Source organism: Xenopus laevis, chromosome 1L, assembly GCF_017654675.1.
Source record: "Xenopus laevis strain J_2021 chromosome 1L, Xenopus_laevis_v10.1, whole genome shotgun sequence".
Lineage (NCBI taxonomy): Eukaryota > Metazoa > Chordata > Amphibia > Anura > Pipidae > Xenopus > Xenopus laevis.
The window spans coordinates 79,239,575-79,261,568 of NC_054371.1; the positions used below are offsets into that span (position 1 = coordinate 79,239,575).

General features: G+C 36.9%; 1 protein-coding gene across 2 annotated transcripts; it reads left to right on the top strand.

Annotated features, from left to right (window-relative positions):
* Positions 1-955: 955 nt before the first annotated feature.
* On the top strand, positions 956-19,114 carry adh1b.L (alcohol dehydrogenase 1B (class I), beta polypeptide L homeolog). 2 transcript variants are annotated; one of them, XR_005967051.1, is made up of 10 exons: positions 956-1,031; positions 2,391-2,492; positions 3,851-3,992; positions 8,665-8,752; positions 9,446-9,665; positions 13,289-13,549; positions 14,919-15,054; positions 16,301-16,436; positions 18,321-18,507; positions 18,598-19,114. XR_005967051.1 is itself a non-coding variant. In XM_041590728.1 (9 exons), the coding sequence occupies exons 1-9, from the start codon at positions 1,014-1,016 to the stop codon at positions 18,343-18,345; spliced, it is 1,128 nt and encodes a 375-aa protein (XP_041446662.1). In that variant the 5' UTR covers positions 956-1,013; the 3' UTR covers positions 18,346-19,114. The 2 variants fall into 2 exon arrangements, 1 of the variants encoding a protein (XP_041446662.1); XM_041590728.1 differs by having other exon boundaries at positions 18,321-19,114.
* The last annotated feature ends 2,880 nt before the right edge of the window (positions 19,115-21,994 follow it).

Here is a 21,994-nt window from a genome sequence, read left to right on the forward strand (position 1 = left end):
CACCCCTCCAATAATTGGCTCACAAATTCTGCTGTTAGTAAGAGGGTTAGACTCCTACAATCTAGTACTCCTGCACTTACATGAAAGCAGTGAAAACTGCATTTACAGCTTGCACTCCACATCTTATCTCCCTGCTTGCCATTAGGAATTAAATAAATACATCCTAATTAGGAATGCAGCATGCTGCCCGTATTGTATGTTGCTTAAGGGCAGGACTACACGGCTGATTCTAGCGCGATCCGATATGCTGCTCAAAATCGCAGGCGTCACGACGGATGCGACGGAAATAAGTTAATTAATGCCAGTGTCGGTTTGTGTCACATTGTAGATGTAATGCGACACGACTGTCAGATGCAGACGCAGCATGCAGCATCCGACACGATCCGACATTTGAATTACTTACCTTATTTCCGTTGCATCCGACATGGCGCCTGCGATTTTGCGCAGCGAGTCGGAATCGGCTGTGTAGTCCTGCCCTAAGACAGGGATCCCCAACCTTTAGAACCTGTGAGCAGTAAAAGGAGTTGGGGAGCAAAACTAGCATTAAAAATGTTATTGGGTTGCCAAATTAGGGCTGTGATTGGCCATTTAGTAGCCCTTATGTGAATTGTCAACCTAAATTGAGGCTTTGTTTGGCAGTGCATTTGGTTTTTATGCAGCCAAAACTTGCCTCCAAGCCTGGAATTCAAAAATAATTGGGGTTCACTGCTCTAAGAGTTACTACAAATCAGTAGACACACATTTGTCTGTTGTGTGTGTTCAGTTTGAGGGAGCAAAAGCCAACTCGACACATAAAATAGAAAATCTGCACAGTGGTGCAAGGGAACCCTGCATATTTACCTTTACACATACATGTACTAACAGCCCATTTTAGAATAGGCAGGCTAGAACGTAGCCTTCAGCTAGAAACTCCTATTTGGCATCATGCCCTCCCACGCCTTGGTATAGTACCAAATAACTGGGCTAAACTGTGTTTATCTGTGTACAGACTGCAGCCGGGAAGCACAGACACCATGTCCACTGCTGGGAAAGTAAGCAATTAGCTTTTAACTCTTTGAATTCATGGAGATGTTGGTACATAAGAGTTTGTTTGGAGCTATAGAAGCATTTACATTATTAGTGTGGTTTGAAAGAACGTATCGATCTTATATGTGTACTGTATGTATTATTTTTTTTTGCTAGATTTATTCCCCAAAAATACAAATGGGGACATAATTTATTTCCACTAGGATTTTAATTGAATTTTAGTATCATATAGAATGTCTAATTCCTTTTTTTAAATAGTTTTTGTATTATTTGCCTTCCTCTTATTTGCCTTGCTTTCAGCAATGACCCTGGCAAGCAAACAACTATTTGGATACAAATTGCCATGCTATATCCCATTGCCCCCCCCCCAGAATTCCAGCATAACTGCAAGTGCATGATAAATTTGTATCAATATTGGCATTTGTTCTGGTAAATCTGTACAAGTAACAGCCATTGTTTTCCCCTAAATTGGAAACAAGTGGAAAGAAAGGCCCAACCTGGCTAAGTACTGTAAGATGAAATTTAAGGATGAATGCTTATAAGAACTATTTCCCAACCCCTCCTTTGGCTCACAGAGTCATGCAACCCCTCCTTCATCTTTCATTGTGAAGTAATTGGTGGAGACAGGAAGTCCCTTTGCTTTCCATAGTGGGTACAGATAAATCAAGATCACCATTTAAGAAACCGGTTGCTAAAAAGTTTTGGGGTTTTTTTGTTTGTTTTTTTAAACCTCTAACTTATTATAAGCTAAAATGCAAGCAAATAGCCCCAACATGTGTGAAACTGGGCGCCCATAGTAGACAGACCATGAGAAGAAGTAGTGATGGGCGGATTTATTCACCAAGCGTGAATTCGCAGCAAATTTCTGTGTTTCGTCGTGTGGAAATAAATTCACCGGCATCAAAGTTTTTTTGACCCCGGCAACAATTCTGACTTCGGCAACAATTCCGACAACAATTAAACGGACACCCGTTGACTATAATGCACGTCAAATGTCCCCGGCGTCGGAATTGACGCGGTAGTCAATTTTGATGCCCACAAATTTACTCCAGCGTCATAAATTCCCATTTTGCGAATTTTGTGGTGAAGACAAATTCGCAGAAGCTTAATTGCAAATAGTACTATGCATTCTTCACATTGGCAGTAGCAAGTTAAATATAATTGCAAATTGAAATTATAATTGCAAATGTGTGAAATTAAAGCTCACCACAGCAATCTTACACTTCCGAATAACAGGTCCCATACCTGTAAAATATTACTTTTGATGATTGGATTTCAGTGCAATAAAATCACATATAACAAATCATGACTTGAGTATTTTACCACAAAGAGTCCTTCAAATAAATTTGATTATTTCTTTATAGACAATTGAGTGCAAGGCAGCCGTGGTCTGGGGACCTGACCAACCCTTCAGTGTAGAGACCATTCAAGTTGCTCCTCCAAAAGCTCATGAAGTTCGTGTAAAGGTAAGAATTATTGATAACATAGGTTTCTTACTTTATTACACTGTCAGTTGTACTACTATGACTGCATTTCTTAGCATTTTCTTAGATAAGGTTTGGAGTTGTTTTTTTACTCATTTACTATCTGGGTTTAGATAAGATAGGGGCCCGGGCAGCAAAAAAATAAAGTTAAATATTAATGTATGATAATGAGTTTGGCAAAAATAGATGAATCCAAACAAAAAAAAGACAAATCACTTATGTAGTTACAAGCTTGCTGTTTTATTCTTGCCTAAGAAGGCATTTGCTCAATGCAAGCTATCCCCAAGCTTCCTAAACACCTCAGATAGCCCTCCTATTGTATTATACTGTTTAATGCATGTAACAAAGATGTTTGTGATTGATTATGCGGTTTCTATCCCAAGGGGCATATTCTGACATCATGAGGGTAAACATCTCATTGAAGCTTAAAGAAGAACTAAACCCCAACTAATGAAAAGCCCTACCCCCTACCCTCCATACTTCCCTCCTCCCTGTCCCCCCGCACAGATGTTAATATCTGTAAATGCCCCTAAGTCTTTAATTACCCCTCTATGCAGAGTCAGTGCAGCGGAGCTCACGGGGGCCATCTTTACCACTTCAGGAATCTTCAGTAAGTAACCGCTGTATCGGCACATGCACAGTTGTAGCAATATTCTGGTCCCGAATAACTGCGCATGCGCCAAAGCCACGGAAATGGCCGAAGGGTCCCGAAGATTCCCAAAGTGCTGGAAGATGGTGCCCATGAGCTCCTCTGCGCTGACTCTGCGGGGAAATTAAAGACTTAGAGGCATTTACAGGTATTAACACCTGTGCACTGATAACAGGGAGGGGGGACTATGGAGGGTAGAGGGTAGGGGTTTTCATTATTTAATCTTTTAAATATTCTAGAAGAAAAGAAAATACAAATCTGATTAAATTCCTCAAAATAGTATTTGCGGCTGTGAGAAGGTCAATATACAAATATTGCATGAATCCACCCAAGAAATCAGACAGTCTTATGTACCTTTATGATCTCTGTTCATTTGAGAGTATCAAATTTAGATTTAGAACGGCATAATATAGACGAGATTATATGAGAAAGAGGTAACCATACTTTGAAAAGGTATTCATGTTACCTTATTTTTACTACAGGTTTCATTGTCTGTATTATTGTATTCATAATGTTTTTTCATAATAATACTACCTGAATTCAACTTACACCCACTGACATGTATGATGTGTATTAAGATCTTGTTTGTTAAAATCTTGAAAAATGAAATGATTGATCAGAATATGCTTTTTTTTTTGCAGTTTTTAACCTTCACAATATAAATCTAAACATTTTTCATTCTATAATGCAGATAGTGGCATCTGGAGTTTGCCATACAGATTACCATATCATGGTTGGAGCAGTAGCTAATGTGAAGTACCCATTGATTTTGGGGCATGAAGGAGCTGGTATAGTGGAAAGTGTGGGAGAAGGAGTGAAAAAAGTAAAACCAGGTGAGACTTGCACTGAACACCAAAGAGAAATTAATTTTAGATACCACGTGGGAGCAGATTTATCAAAATGTGAGATAAGACCTCACCACAGAAAAACTCGGCCACTTTCTATTCATTCCTATGAGATTTTTAGAATTGTATTTATCAAATGGAAAACTGTAACTTTCACCCATCAGTAAATACAATTCTAAAAATCTCACAGGATTGAATAGGAAGTGGGTGAGTTTTTCTGTAGTGAGCTCATTTTGATAAATCTGCACCTAAATATATTTCAAAATGCAAAGTCGTGATTTTAAAAATTGTAAAAAGTTTTATAAAATGTATAAAATGTTATTTTAGAGGTACTGTAGGTTTTTGAAACCACAATTAATTGCCACTACTAATTTTCTCTAAAACCTTGAATGCCATGTTGGTTATTAAAATTTCAGATTATAAAAAGTACGAACAAAACAAAATGCTGACATATGCACTAAAAAATACGAAAACCTTTAGAATCTATAGAAATGTAAGTTTTTCAGACAACTACTTGCGAAAAAAATCTGAAGGTCTGAATGGCTGAAAAAAAGGTCCAGTAGGATAAAGGCATCTCACATTGACTTCTTTTGGGACCTTGACGGCTTTAACTTGACAACGTTTTGTATTAAGAGTTGTACGTGGCTATTGAACTTCATAAATCTAAAATTTTAGAGGTTTAAAAAAAAAATTCTTAAAAAAAAAAAAAAGCAAAGAGCCAATTATCCTGGTGGGATGAAACATGTGACTGGATTGTGAATTTAAATGGTTACACCCTTTTTAGGAGGGACAGAGGGATTAAAAAGGGTGGAGGAGTGGGTTTGTATGTAAAGCCTGAATTAAAGCCATGCGCTAAAGAAATAAAAATAGCTGGCACTGGTGAGGGTGTAGAATCACTCTGGGTAGAGATTACGACTGGGCAAAAGGTATCAAAAAGAATTATCATTGGTGTATGCTATAAACCACCTCGTATAAGTGTCGAGTATGAAGCCCAGCTACTCTTGCAGATACAAGCGGCTTCACAGCTGGGTCAAGTGGTTGCTATGGGTGACTTCAATTATCCAGACATTGACTGGGGTATTGGGGTTGCTAAGACAGAAAAAGCTAGTAGGTTTGTAAATATGCTGAATGACAACTTTTTATTCCAGCTCGTTCAAGAACCTACTAGGAATAACTCTCTTTTGGACCTTGTAATAACTAACAATACTGAACTCATCTCTAACATTTGTGTGGGTGAGCATTTAGGGAATAGTGATCATAACATGGTCTCCTTTGAGATGCTGTTGCAGAAGCAATTCTATAAGGGAGTAACTAAAACACTAAATTTCAGACGTGCAAACTTTGACAGTATAAGGGCATCTCTGCAACATATTAAGTGGGAAATGCTTTTCACAGGGTTAAACACAGAACAAAAATGGGAAGTCTTTAAAATGCTGCTTAATAAATATACTTGTCAGTATATTCCACTTGTAAGCAAGGAACGTTGTTGCAAAGCAAAACCTTTTTGGTTCAATAGAAGCGTTGGTGTTGAGGTGGGTAAGAAAAGACGTGCTTTTAAGGCTTTCAAGTTAGCTGGTACAGCCGAAACATTTATAAGGTACAAGGAGGCCAATAAATCATGCAAAGAAGCTATAAGGCAAGCTAAAATTGCTATAGAAAAGGATATTGCAGCAAGCAGTAAAAAAAATCCAAAATTATTTTTTAAATATGTCAATAGTAAAAAAATGAAGCAGGAAGGGGTGGGACCCTTACTATCAGAGGGGGGTCAGCTGGTTGATGAAAACAAAATAAAAGCGCAGATTCTAAACTCGTATTTTTCATCTGTCTACACAAATGAAGAACCAGTAAGTGAAGGTTTCCTTCTTAACACTCCCAATTCTAGTAATACAACTAATGATGCATGGTTCACACATGAAGAAATTCAAAAAAGACTTGAACATGTTAAGATTAACAAAGGTCCAGGGCCAGATGGTATTCATCCCAGGGTAATTAGCGATCTTAGCTCTGTGATTGCCAAACCTCTTTACTTAATTTTTCAGGATTCATTGAGATCTGGCATTGTGCCGAGAGACTGGCGAATTGCTAATGTGGTGCCTCTATTCAAAAAAGGATCCCGTTCTCAGCCTCAAAACTATAGGCCAGTTAGTCTGACGTCAGTATTAGGAAAGCTTTTCGAAGGGTTAATAAAGGATAAGATACTGGACTTCATAGCAAATCATAATACTATGAGTTTGTGCCAGCATGGTTTTATGCGTAATAGATCTTTCCAGACTAACTTAATTTCTTTTTACGAGAATGTAAGTAGAGACCTCGATTCTGGGATGGCAGTGGATGTGATTTACTTAGACTTTGCTAAAGCATTTGATACAGTGCCACACAAAAGGTTACTGGTTAAATTAAGGAATGTTGGCCTGGAACATAGTATTTGTACCTGGATAGAGAACTGGCTAAAAGATAGACTACAAAGAGTGGTGGTAAATGGAACATTTTCTAATTGGACCAGTGTTGTTAGTGGAGTACCGCAGGGCTCTGTACTAGGTCCCTTGCTTTTCAACTTGTTTATTAATGACCTGGAGGTGGGCATTGAAAGTACTGTTTCTATTTTTGCAGATGATACTAAATTGTGCAGAACTATAGGTTCCATGCAGGATGCTGCCACTTTGCAAAGTGATCTGTCTAAACTGGAAAACTGGGCAGCAAACTGGAAAATGAGGTTCAATGTTGATAAATGCAAGGTTATGCACTTTGGCAAAAATAATATAAATGCAAGTTATACACTAAATGGCAATGTGTTGGGAGTTTCCTTAAATGAAAAGGATCTAGGGGTCTTTGTAGATAACACGTTGTCTAATTCTGGGCAGTGTCATTCTGTGGCTACTAAAGCAAATAAAGTTCTGTCTTGCATAAAAAAGGGCATTAACTCAAGGGATGAAAACATAATTATGCCTCTTTATAGGTCCCTGGTAAGGCCTCATCTGGAGTATGCAGTTCAGTTTTGGACTCCAGTCCTTAAGAGGGATATAAATGAGCTGGAGAGAGTGCAGAGACGTGCAACTAAATTGGTTAGAGGGACGGAAGACTTAAATTATGAGGGTAGACTGTCAAGGTTGGGGTTGTTTTCTCTGGAAAAAAGGCGCTTGCGAGGGGACATGATTACACTTTACAAGTACATTAGAGGACATTATAGACAAATGGCAGGGGACCTTTTTACCCATAAAGTGGATCACCGTACCAGAGGCCACCCCTTTAGACTAGAAGAAAAGAACTTTCATTTGAAGCAACGTAGAGGGTTCTTCACAGTCAGGACAGTGAGGTTGTGGAATGCACTGCCGGGTGATGTTGTGATGGCTGATTCAGTTAATGCCTTTAAGAATGGCTTGGATGATTTTTTGGACAGACATAATATTAAAGGCTATTGTGATACTAAACTCTATAGTTAATATAGGTATGGGTATATAGAATTTTAATTAAAAGTAGGGAGGGGTGTGTGTATGGATGCTGGGTTTTCATTTGGAGGGGTTGAACTTGATGGACTTTGTCTTTTTTCAACCCAATTTAACTATGTAACTATGTAACTAACTATGTAACTAAACTGCAAAATGCAAAAAAGGTGCGGAAAAACAACTTTTCCAGGTTTTATTCTGCATAAAAACTGCAACAATTCTTAATCCGAAATTACTCCAGCTAAAACCTGTCAAAATCATGTAGAAGTCAATGGCAGAGGTCCCTTTTACAACTGGAAGAGCTTTCTTTGCTTCATGACTTTTGAGGTTTTCAAGTGTTTTTGTTATCACCCAACACGTTGAAAAAGTTGCAGATTTATCAATTTTTCTGCGACTTTTTCCCGTTTGTGCTTTTTTAGTTTGGTTCTTCATAAATGGCTGACATTTGCGGTTTATTTGTGGTTTCAAAAAACTCTAATATCATTACAATTCAACCTTTAATAAATGGGCCTCTATGTAAATAGGCCCCTTAGTATTCTTCATATAAAGATATAGCAACTAGTAGTCCAGCTTGTTTTCATGTACGGAGCCTATCAAGTGCTTATGTATATTAATAAGTTCATGGATCCATTAGGAAGGCTAGGAGGAAGGCTAGGAGCACAAGAAAGTACTTGTTTTCATTTAATGCATATCAGTCTTGAAGATCTTCATAAATAAGTTTGTGTTGGTCAATAAGCTGCCAGAGAACAAATAATTACAGAATTATTAAATATTTTGAAGGGTGTTTTTACTTGTACTTATCAAAATATAAATGCATAGAGACACCTTTTTATTAAAGTTAAAAACAGGTTTGCAAGCCATTTAACAGAAGAAAAGAAGAAAAACAAATCAGTGTAGAAAAAACAAAATGAAAGACTAATTGCAAATAATATAATATAAACTATAAATATAAATTATACTGTATGTTAAATTTGAACTACTCTTTTAAAGAAAGTTTTTAATTTATACTTGATCCTGCTTATTTAGAAGGAGAAAATGCTTTCATTTGTTAAACATCAATACAAGCATTTACAGTATGCAGGAGACAAAGAACCACAATCATTTGTCTAAATGACATTTAGACAGAGTATTTTGTCAATATTGTGTACATTGTTTATACAGTATGTTTTAGCAGATACTTTACTTTAATTGTTTTACATTCATGTCTTTCTCCCTAGGAGACAAAGTAATTCCTCTGTCGCTTCCCCAGTGTGGAGAATGCCAGAACTGTTTAAATCCCAAGAGCAACATATGTGAAAAATCTGAGTTAGTGTTTTCTATGTTTTTTGCTGTACATACTAGAATAGGAACACATTTTCTAAACAGCAAAACTACTGACCAAATAGCAGTGTAATAACACGTACACTTCTCCGCAATCTCCACTTCTAAGGTACTCTTGTGTTTTTCAGCCACTTTTATAAGAGACCACACTCTCATAACTTATGTGCCAGTTTAAATAGTTTATTAAAGGCAAAAAACGTACATTTCGGCTGAAAATATTATTATTATAATTATAACTATTTAAACTGGTACATAAGTCCTGAGAGTGTGGTCTCTTGCAAAAGTGGCTTGTGTGATACGATTTGTGACTTTCATTTGTTCTCTGAACTATATTTATAAATGTGTGATCTGTGAGCAGAATTATGCAAAAATAGGAAATCAAACACAAAACACTAAGGGCCAGAAACATTTTCTCATCTAACTGAATCTCTTAATTCAATTTAAAAAGTCCCCATATACTTCTATTGGGTTGTCACGTGACTGTAGAACTGAATCTGGCCCAATATATACTTTATTTTTGGGACAATGTGCCAGAGAACTATGTTCATGTATGTACCTTTAGTACCTTTACTAAAATTAAACATACAATAATATAGTCAGGCAAATGACGTTGTTTCTGTATATTTACTTTTACAGTTTTATTCTTTACTGATCATATTATGACCTACATTTAAACAGTTTTGGGAAATTTTCCGGGCTCATGTTGGACAACACCAGCAGATTTACATGCAAGGGGAAACTGATTCACAACTTTGTCAGCACCAGCACCTTTACTGAATACACTGTATTGGATGAAATATGCGTGGCTAAGATTGATGACAATGCTCCTCTCGATAAAGTGTGTTTGATTGGCTGTGCATTTTCCACTGGTTACGGTTCTGCTCTGAACACTGCTAAGGTGAGGACTTTGTAATCTGGTACAATTTCATGACTGTAGTGTATTGGTAAATTTTGCACAAAATCATTAGATCAGTTCAATATGATTTGTTCTAAATTTATCTAATAAAATTAGGCTATTTATATTCGTTGATGAATAGTAGAATTGTTATTGAACAATCTATCAAAATTGATTGATCCAGTCAATCTGGCCCCTAGTATTTTATTATGGAAAAGCCAATGGATATGTTGAGCTGTGCAAATGTGGTAGGGTTTTTTGGTTACTGTGCTCCTGTAAACAATGTTAAAGAGGTTGGTCACCTTTAAATTAACTTTTAGTATGATGAAGAGAGTGACAGTCTGAGACAATTTGCAGTTGGTTTTCATGTTTTATTATTTGTGGTTTTTGAGTAATTTAGCTTTTTATTCAGTTGCTCTCCGGCAATTTTGTCAATTTAGTTGCTTGGGTTCAAATTGCCCTAGCATTGATGCATTGATTTGGCTAAGAGACTGGAATATGAATAGGAGATCTGAATAGAAAGATGAGTAATAAAAAGAAGCAATAACAATACATTTGTAGCCTTCCAGAGCATTTTTTTTTTAGATGGGATCAGTGATCCCCATTTGAAAGCTGGAAAGATTGAGAAGAAGAAGGCAAGTAATTAAAAAAAAAACAATAAAAATAAATAATGAAGACCAATTGAAAAGTTGCTTCGAATTAGCCATTCAATAGCATATTAAACGTTATCTTAAAGGTGAACCACCCTTTTAAGGTAAGTTAGCTGGTTGGTGAGAGTTCATGAAAGTCCTTGAACTGTCTGTCATGAATGGGTGCATTTTATAAGCATGTTATAAAATTATAAATCATCACAATCTCCTCCATCATGAAAGCAAAAGATGATCTACTTAATTGAGCCCAGTGATTCCTGGGGCCTTGGGATATTTTACTACTAATTAGCAAATCATAAATATCTGAAACAAATCAAAAAAAGAATGATGGTATTGTGCTTCTTTATTATAAGCCCTACTGGACAAATACAAATGGAAAACAATTCATTCACCTCCTTCTGTCTTCTACCAATATTACAGCTCTTATTTTTGTTGTTCTTATTTTATGTATTTTTTTATGTAGACTACAAAGTTAAAGTTCACCTTCATAAGCATCTGTAGTTTCATTCGTCACAGTGTGAATATATCATCATTGTCTTAGGAATTCATTAAGGACTAAACAATGTTATACATATACTTAGCCTTTTAATTATCATAACCTTTATAATGATTACACATAGGGGCAGATTTACTAAAGGGCGAAAATTCACTAGTGACAGAAATAGACTCTATCGGTAATTTGCTTCCTTACGCCTGGCGAAGTTGCGCTCTGGCGAATGGACGTAACTATGCAAATGCACTAAGATGCACCAGACTTGCCTTCGCCGCCTCAAACCAGGCGAAGTGGAGTAGAGTAGATAGAATTTCCTCAAAAAATAGTTGGAAATTTTTCAAATTCAAATTTTCCCAAAAAACGCTGGCGACTTTTCATTTTTCAGGGTGATAGGCTGCAAAAGATCGTAAATTTTTTCTGGGGTAATCGGCTTCCCCCCTACATTTCCTAAAATATGGCACATAAACTATACACTGGGCTCATGTGTAGGGCATTATAACAACTCTATTTTATTTTATTAAGGTTTCCTGGGCTTGTGTAGTGTAATGTATTTGCTGCAACATATACGTCCATTCAACTTTAACTTCCCGCCGTATGCAAATTAGGCAACACTAGCGCAACTTCGCTTCACTTGCTGCAGTAACGCTAGCCCTAGTTCGCCTGCGTTCGGCACCCTGGGTGCAACTTCGGATTTTAGTGAATTAGCGATGTCCTGACGATGTGAGTGAAGCCGTCGCTGGCGAATCTTCAGAGGTTAGTGAATTTGCCCCATAGGGGCAGATTTATCAAAGGTCGAGGTGAATTTTTTGAATGAAAAAAATTGAATTTCAAGCTATTTTTTGTGTTCTTCGACTAGGGAATAGTCGAATAATACGAATTATCGAAAGTTATCATGTACTGTCTTTTTAAAAATTCGGCTTCGACCATTCGCCATCTAAAACCTGCCAAATTCCTGTTTTAGCCTATAGGGGACCTCCTAGATCTTACTTGGAGTCAATTGGTGGACTTTGAAAAATCAAAGTTTTTTGGGGGAAAAACTTTGAATCGAATTCGATCGAATACACTATTCCTTTGTACGATTCAAATTTAGCCGAATACTGACCTATTTGCTCGAATACTGACCTATTCGACCAAAAAAAACCTTTGATTTAATTTTGGTTGGTCTTTTTGAATCGAATTTCGACGTTTTTTCAATTCGAAATTCGACCCTTGATAAATATGCCCCTTATAGTACTGTTTCTATTTCTGCTAGATGATACTAATTGTGCAGAGCTATAAGTTCCCTGCAATATGCTTCCACACAGAGCGATTTGACTAAATTGGAAAACTGGCCAGAAAAACTGGAAAATGAGGTTCAATGTTGATAAATGCAAGGTTATGCACTTTGGCAAAAATAATATACAGTAAATGCAAGTTATACACTAAATGGCAGTGTGTTGGGAGTTTCCTTAAATGAGAAGAATCTAGAGGTTTTCAAATTCCAGGCTGTGTCATTCTAAAGTACTATCTTGCATAAAAAGGGCATTAACTCAAGGGATGAAAACATAATTATGCCTCTTTATAGGTCCCTGGTAAGGCCTCATCTGGAGTATGCAGTACAGTTTTGGAGTCCAGTCCTTAAGAGGGATATAAATGAGCTGGAGAGAGTGCAGAGACGTGCAACTAAACTGTTTAGAGGGGTGGAAGACTTAAATTATGAGGGTAGACTGTCAAGGTTGGGGTTGTTTTCTCTGGAAAAAAGGCACTTGCGAGGGGACATGATTACACTTTACAAGTACATTAGAGGACATTATAGACAAATAGCAGAGGACCTTTTTACCCATAAAGAGGATCAGCGTACCAGAGGCCACCCCTTTAGACTAGAAGAAAAGAACTTTCATTTGAAGCATCGTAGGGGGTTCTTCACAGTCAGGACAGTGAGGTTGTGGAATGCACTGCCGGGTGATGTTGTGATGGCTGATATGGTTTTTAGACAAGCATACGTGTAATATCCAAGGCTATTGTGATACTAAAATCTATAATATTTATAGATATTGGTGTGATAATCGGTATGATTGTATGTATGTATGGACTTGATGGACTTTGGTCTTTTCTCAACCCGATTTAACTATGTAACTATAGTAATTGTAAAGAGAACACGCAACATATATTTATTAATATAACATTCATTGGATTTATTGCTTGGCTTGAGTCACAACCATTACTTACCAGTTCATAGTCTGTCTTTAGTGTCACTACCACAGTAGCATACTTATTTGGATTTGTATAGTGTCCCCTGTACTCATATTCTTTAATAGGTTTATGGCTAAGATGGATTTCGGCTTAAGTCTAGTCCTACAAGCGAAACCTAATTGGGGAACAGCAAAATTAGGGTTATGGGGCTAGGAAAATACATATATGCAAGAACACTGTATCTGTCTGGCTGTGTATTCACACCACATTATTTTAATTCCTAATGAATTGTCTATGTCTACACTCTGCAGGTTGAGCCAGGATCTACATGTGCTGTGTTTGGCCTGGGTGGTGTTGGTCTGTCTGGAGTTATTGGCTGTAAGGCAGCTGGTGCTTCTAAGATCATTGGAGTGGATACAAACAGCAATAAGTTTACAGCAGCCAAAAAATTAGGAGCCACTGAATGCATTAATCCAAATGATATTAAGGAACCTGTCCATGAAGTGCTCACAAAGATGACTGGCCTGGGAGTGGACTACTCATTTGAGTTTGTGGGAGACACCAATGTCATGGTTAGTAAACACAACAAAAAGGGAACAATGCATGAACTACATGTATTATTTATGATTGCAGACACAAGCACAATTGTTGCACATGCAATTGTGCTAATTTTTACACATCGGTGGCAATTTTTGGTAACCCTCAGAATTTGTTAGCCACATTAGACAGAGAAATGTAATGTGCAAGCCATCTGTTCTGTCTGTCATAGCTTCTCCGTTACTCTATGTGAACTTTTACAACAAGAGTGATCTCCAAATCTGAAGCACTGGAAGCAAAAAAAAAAAGGAAACCATGGATATCATGGAAATGGCTCCTATTGGGAAAGGTGATGGCATATGGATGAAATGTTCATTGCAGTGGTCTCTGTTATGGAATATTAATCAAATCTAGGTTTCCCCTCCTCCAACAAAAAGGTTCTAAGGGGATACTGTTTTAGTCCAAAAACAGCTTATGGGTTTCATTTCAGACATCACAAATATACTGTTTTTTATATTTATGTGTTTGGCACAATACAAATTATTATTGTTCTCTGAACACATCCATTTCCACCAGAGCCTTAAAATTCCCTGGGGCCACTTTGTTGTTCATTGCCTAAATCCCTTTAATTGTACCCCAACTTTGAAATGAAGAAAAAAGTCATGCCCAATGGCTTGAACTACATTCTGTGTAGGAAAACTGATGAAGGTTCGCAAAGTGTTTGTGGCATAACAAACTCAACACAATTTGCCAATTGAAGTATGTGTAGATAGGTTTCTTTCCAGTCTTCGCAACATTAAGGGGACTATTTACAGTACTAACAATCAAACTTTTATTTTTTTCACGAATCTCTAACAATTTGTGGCTTTTCTATATTTTTTTAAAACTCGAAAACCATGAAAAACCCTAATACAAAACTTCACCAAGTAAAACTAGTTGAGGTCCTTTAGAAGTCATTAAGACTTTTAAGCGGTTTTCTAATTTTTTTCACTAGTAAATGAATATAATCAAAAAAAACTCAAAATTTTGAGGTATTGATATTTTTTAGTGCATCATTTTGTGGGGTATTTTTTAATTCATACTTTTTAGATTTGGATCTTTTAATAAATTCCATGGTATTCATGGTTTTAGAGAAAGTGAGTTTGTTCATGGTTTAAAAAAACACTAAAACTACTCAAATGAGACTGTTGATAGGCCTCCATGTATATTAAATCAAGGGAGTTCGCCTTTAAATGCTCTCAGATCTGAATTCCCTCTCTCTGGCGATAGAATTATAAGTGGTTACACAATCTGTTTGTCAAACAATAAAACCAACTTATAACTGTTTTCTACCCTTTTCTATTCATGTAACAGTAATTGAATCTATTTGACTACTTCATATATCATTGTTTATGCATTTCTTAGCTGTCTGCTCTTCTGTCCACCAACTTTGCATCTGGAACAACAGTTATTGTTGGCCTAGCTCATGCGACAGCAAAGATGAGCTTCGATCCAATGGTGCTGCTCTCAGGACGAACTTTGAAAGGCAGTTTACTTGGAGGTAATTTGTCAAATTGAAAATACTTTACATTTGATCAGAATTTATATATTGTGTGTAATCGACTATGGTTACTGGGTTTTCATGATGAGATCCAGGGACAGGGGTGGAGATGTGGCTTGCTACACACACGGGCACTCACCCTTAACCACACCCACTCAAGGTCACAGCCACATTATACATTTCTCCACTGAAGCTGCAATAAAATGTACATTTATACTCATATTATATATCATTACAGCACATAAAACAGAAATCCAACCAATCAATATTTCCAAGGTTCACATCCACTCACAAGTACAGTATATCATAGTACAGTGCCAACCATAGGTATGGGACAAGGCATCTTTCCCTAATTTGGATCACCATACCTTAAGTCCTCTAAAAAGTAATCTAAACCTTAAAGATACCAATTAGTATTGTTATGCCTCCAATAAGGAAAAATTTAGAAGGTAAAAATTTGATTTACACTTCAATATTAGAAAAATAGTCACACATAGAAAATAAAAAGTAATTGGACAAAGTCTTTTTTTCTGGTGAATTATCTGAAACCAACTGAACTGAAAAAAATGTTGAACAACCCCTTAAATGCCCAGAACACATTGCAGTATATACAGTATGCATTTATAATGGATTTATTTAACGTTTTAGCCCCTACATCGAACCATCATCAGGAAGCAACCCCTAGGTTTACCCTGTAGGGGATTTCCTTAGAAAATTTTAGAATGGGGAGTTTCCAGTTCCAGAGAACCTACAAAGGTTATATAGGTGGCCAAAAGAGCTCACCTTAGAGGAAAGAGGCAGCAAGGACTGTTGTGGTCCAACAAGGAGTTTAGTATGTGGGGGGTAGGATCCAAGAGGCTACAATGGATGTGCTTAGTGTGTGAAAAGAACAGTTATTCAGTGAGTTACAGTGAAACCTTAATTTAAAATTCCCTGATTCACATTTTACACCCTTTTTTTGTGGTCCCACCAATATATAATGCATAATCCTGATTTAACATTTTCCTGGATTTTATTCAATTTTGGGGTTCTGCTGTACTTCATAAGGGCCATTAGTGTAGAGTCAGGCAATTGGAGAGAACAGTCTATAAATGGGGCATTGTGTTACCTGAGACAGATTGGAAGCATACAAAAGATCCTACTCGGGAAATGTAGCAATCTGGAAAACACTGACAAACTAGTCAATTAATCATTGTAAAAGTTATATTATTGACATATATGTACAATTTGTACTACTACATTACAGGATTTAAAAGCAAAGATATCCCAAAACTGGTTTGTGATTTAATGGCAAAGAAGTTTGACCTTGATGGATTGATATCACACAAAATGCCACTTGCAAAAATCAATGAAGCGTATGATCTCCTTAACAAAGGAGAAAGGTAGGTTATTGTTAGCTACTGATGTCAGAGCAAAGCACACTTTGCGCACATTTCTCTGAATATAATAAATTGCCATATCTGTGAATAGTTACATAGTTACATAGTTAAATTGGGTTGAAAAAAAACAAAGTCCATCAAGTTCAACCCCTCTAAATGAAAACCCAGCATCCATACACACACCCCTCCATACCTTCACATAAATTCTATATACCCATATCTATACTATATATATACTATAGAGCTTAGTATCACAAAAGCCTTTGATATTATGTCTGTCCAAGAAATCATCCAAGCCATTCTTAAAGGCATTAACTGAATCAGCCATCACAACATCACCCGGCAGTGCATTCCACAACCTCACTGTCCTGACTGTGAAGAACCCCCTACGTTGCTTCAAATTAAAGTTCTCTTCTTCTAATCTAAAGGGGTGGCCTCTGGTACGGTGATCCTCTTTATGGCTAAAAAGGTCCCCTGCTATTTTTCTATAATGTCCTCTAATGTACTTGTAAAGTGTAATCATTTCCCCTCGCAAGCACCTTTTTTCAAGAGAAAACAACCTTGACAGTCTACCCTCATAATTTAAGTCTTCATCCCTCTAACCAGCTTAGTTGCACCAGGGCCGGAACTAGGGGTAGGCAGAGTAGGCACGTGCCTAGGGCGCAAAGCTGGGGGGGCGCCAGGCACGTACCTCCTCTGTCGCCTACCCCAAGTCCTGTTCCCGACTGTCTGGTTGTTAACGCGTCTTTTTCGCTTCTGCGCATGCGCGAAAACTCCATTTTGCGCATGCGCATGCGAGGCCCGCCTCTGAGTTCCAAGTCTCTGCACTCTCTCCAGCTCATTTATATCCCCCTTAAGGACTGAAGTCCAAAACTGCACTGCATACTCCAGATGAGGCCTTACCAGGGACCTATAAAGAGGCATAATTATGTTTTCATCCCTTGAGTTAATGCCCTTTTTTATGCAAGACAGAACTTTATTTGCTTTAGTAGCCACAGAATGACGCTGCCCAGAATTAGACAACTTGTTATCTACAAAAACCCCTAGATCCTAGACTAACTAATAACACTACTACCAAATAAACTTGTCCCCACCCCAAGCATTTAAGGATTCTAGTTCACCCCAGTAGCCTAATCTAGATAATTTGTAGCTGTTCTAGTATACTTACAGCATCTTGGCCTTGAGCTTCAACGTTGATTCTGTCACTTACACTTGGGTGGGGACAATATTATCCTTTAGTAGGCCACAGTACTGTTTACTGTTTGTAATCCATCTGACAGAAAAGCTCTACCTACTCAGTCATGTTGGACTGTGGGGCTGATTTACAATCGAATTTCGATTTTTTTTTCCATGTCTAAAAATTTGTGGTTTTCCTATTTTTTTTAAAAAGCTCTAAAAATTTGAGATTTATTAACTCTAATACAAGATTTTGTCAGTTAAAAGTTGTTGTGGTCCTATAGAAGTTAATGGGAGCTGTGCTGATCCTATTGGACCATTTAAAATCAGTTTGGAGGTTTTCAGATTTATTTTACTAGGAATTTTCCGAAAAACTCACATTTTTATAGGTTTAGAGGTATTAGTTCTTTTTTCAGATTGTTCAGTGTCATTTTCCATTCATACTTTTCTTATTCAGCTAAAATGTGTTCGTGTTTTTAGAGAAAGTGAGTTTAGTTGTGGTTTCAAAAACCTCTAAAACCACTAAAGTTCAGCCTTCAATAAATAGGTCTCCACGTGTATTACTGGGCTAGAGTTGGCTTGGGAATGGCATAAAAAAAGAATGTAATGGGAAGCAGGGTTTTGAGTGGCCCCTTATTCAGGTGACTATTGGCAATTGGCTATATGAACTCTCATGAAAGATAAACTATTATGTCTTTGTTTTAATTACAGCCTTCGCACCATTTTGATTATGTAATTGTCGCTGCATCAGAAGGGAGTTTGAGTGAACATCTTCAAATCAGAGAAATCAATGACCGATATTATAAAGGTTTCCCATAATACAGTAGTGATACAATATTAGTCTGCTTTCATTTGCCAATGGCTAAATAAGGAGAAATACACATTTTTAGTTTATTCATGATTCTGCCCATTTATACAATTTCTGAACTACTTAACATGTTACCTTTCACGTGAGGGTGATTTCAGTAAATACTGCATATTCCTTGATTGTCATGGTTACTAGAGAAAAGTATGGAGCAAAATGTCTTTTGAATTATTTCAAACTGAGGATTTGTCCCTACTGTTACTGAGTTGGAAAGTAAATACCTGCAGAACACTGTATATGTATTTAAGGCAACCAATTCTTGTCCCTCTAGACCAGTGGTCCCCAACCTTTTTTTCCCCATGAGCCACATTCAAATGTAAAAAAAAGTCGAAGAGCAACATAAGCATGAAAAAGTCACTGAGGGTACCAAATATGGGCTGTGATTGGCTGTTGGTAGAGCCTATGTGGTCTGGCAGCCTACAGGAGGCTCTGTTTTGTTGTACACATAGACCTTGTATTTGAGCATCACTATTCAAAACTGCAATCTGATTTACTTTTTAAATAGCTTGTCCATCTGTAATGTGCAAAAAAACAAGCATCCATAAAGTCTGCTGTTCCTTGGCACTTACTGTTCAGAGCTGTTTGGCCAATCTGGGTCATTATTTATATGTCAGTTTTAATAAAGGATGACTACAACATGTACTTGTTGCAGTGTCTTTTTGAATTTACTGCCGAATACAATCTACATTCTTTGTGTTTTTACAGCACACAAACATGGGGGGGAGGGGGGATAAAACACCCAAATATTTAATTCTACAATAAATAAACAAGTTTTAAAATTTTTTTGAAAGAAACAAAATTAGTTCATCCATTTTTTAAAACTATAAATTATTATTTATACATAGGGCTGGAAACATTTTCACCACTTTAGAAGTAGCGGTACTATGGAAAAAACGAAGGAACATTTATGTTAGATATGCAATAAACATTCATAAGGTCTGTGCTCCTGATGATTTACAGACCAACTAGGAAATTGGGAATATATAGCAACAACCTGAAATCTGTAAGTACAGGCCATGGCAGTGATAGGCCAAAAAAAAAAAAAAATATATATATATATATCTTCAGTATCCGCACTCCAACAAAGCAATTGCAGGGGTGCACGACCAAATATCAATCATAGACTCGCAATTTGGAATAAAGCATTCCAAGGCCAGCACTTCCCTTAGTAAATCCAGTGATTTTATTTTTCACACATCACAGTGCTTCCACATTTCAGTCCCTCTTGAGACCTTTTTCAAGGATAATATACAATGGGCAATAAAACTTTACATAGTGCTCACAATTCAAAATGGCGGCAAAGTGACCTCACAATACTTATAAAATTTGACCAATGGTGTCTCATCTCTTTTTATACATATATTCTGTCAGTGCATCACATAAAACATTTTAAGAACATCGTTTTCTGTATATCAAAACACTTTTTAAATTATGTGCAAAACATATTTTTTTTTAAATCATGTGCAATATACTGTTCAACCAGTAGGTATCCCCATCAGCTCAATAAAAACTATTCATAAAAACGGTGCATGTTTCTTCCTGTGAAAATAGAAAGCATAACAAAATGCTACATGATGTAACATATGTTTTTACCTCTCAGAGCTTTAACTGCTTTTACATTTCTTTCGCAACATATGTAACTCATTTAATCTATTATCTCAACAGGATGTTTTCACTAAAAGATAAGCACTCTTAAGCTGTTTCAAGTTAAAGGACCAGTAACATCAAAAAATGAAATTGTTTTAAAGTAATAAAAAATAATGCAGTGCTGACCTGCACTAGTAAAACTGCTGTGTTTGCTTCATAAACATTACTATTGTTTATATAAATAAGCTGCTGTGTAGCCATGGGGGCAGCTATTCAAAGGAGAAAAGGCTCAGCAGCAGATAGCAGATAAGCTCTGTAGAACATAATGTTATCTGTTATCTATTACTTATCCTGTGCCATATAGCCGTTTTTCAATTTCCGCCATTGCTACTCAGCAGCTTGTTTATATGAACAATAGTAGAGTTTCTAAAGCAACCACATCAGTTTTACCAGTGCAGGGCAACACTACATGGTATTTTCATTACTTTAAACCACTTTCAGTTTTTGGTGTTACCGTTCCTTTAAGAAGCAATTATATGCAGTTTGCCCATTTAGGCCTTTCGGTGCCACGCAATCCAGTTCGTGGATCCAGAAGGCCTCCCTCCGTAGCAAATCATTCTCAATATCACCCCCTCTTGGTCAGGGTCTCACTACATCAATGGGCATACACCTAAATGCTAATGTATCATGCTTACACTCAGCCCAATGCTTCGCTACCGGCTGTTGCGCTATATCCTGCTTCTTTTTGCCTTTCTTAGTTACACTCTTTCTATCTGGATCAAGGGCAGCTCGAAAGCTAGATCTGTGCATCCCTATCCTCTCCTTCAATTGCCTCACTGTCTTCCCACAGGAACACATTTTACGCATCCCCACACTGGAAAGAAGTAAAAGGTGAAGCATAGGAGGACGTGTGAGACAACGATGGTAGTTTACATCATCAAGTGCCCATGCAGATTAGTGCCCATGCGGATTAGCTGCCCTTGATCCAGATAGAAAGAGTGTAACTAAGGAGGCTGTGACCACAAAATACATATAGACAAATACAAGATTCCTCTGCACTCAACCCATTATCAATATATTTAAGACATTGAGACATTTTGTGCATACTGCTACTGAAAAATGCCTTACCCTTTAAACAAAACAGGGATTGTTTGTCCATATATTGCAATATATTTAAGCTGGCCAACTACGTCAAAGTCATCCCATATCTGGCCAGTCCTATGCTCAATTTTCATTTGATTCATTAAGAATTCTATTGCTTCATTTTACATTTTACAAAGGGATTACGTTTTACCTGCAACTTACTAGCTGCTTTCAAAGTAAAACTCCCAAACTTGGCTGCCCTTTTATTAGACACCAGTGGGATCACCTGACTATAGCTGGGAAGGGTGGGAGCTACAACATGGAGCTGGTCACTGCTCCTGTATAAACTATAACAAACAAGGGAAAGTTGTGCTCACCACTAGTTTTTAAAACCATTAGGCTATGAGCAATGAGGCTGTGACCACAAAATACATATAGACAATTACAAGAGTCCTCTGCACTCAACCCATTATCAATATATTTAAGACAGAGACATTTTGTGCATACTGCTACTGAAAAGGGTAAGGCATTTTTCAGTAGCAGTATGCAAAAAAATGTCTCTGTCTTAAATATAATTGATAATGGGTTGAGTGCAGAGGACCTCTTGTATTTGTCTATCTATATATATATATATATATATATATATATATATATATATATATATATATATATATATATATATATATATATATATATATATCTCAGTCTTGTACTAACAGTCTTGCAATTGGCAGAAATTACTAGCAAAATCCACTCTGATGAGTGTTGTAATATTTTCAAGAAAACTTTAAAAGCCCAGTTGCTTCTGACTTAATTCTACTAGATATGGCAAAAACTAAATATTTTAGAG

What these genes read in the sequence shown, in the direction of transcription:
- adh1b.L (XM_041590728.1), top strand. An exon ending in CTGCTCTGAACACTGCTAAG is followed by an intron (nt 9,666 to 13,288) that starts GTGAGGACTTTG and finishes TACACTCTGCAG; the next exon opens with GTTGAGCCAGGATCTACATG. An exon ending in GAAAGGCAGTTTACTTGGAG is followed by an intron (nt 15,055 to 16,300) that starts GTAATTTGTCAA and finishes ACTACATTACAG; the next exon opens with GATTTAAAAGCAAAGATATC.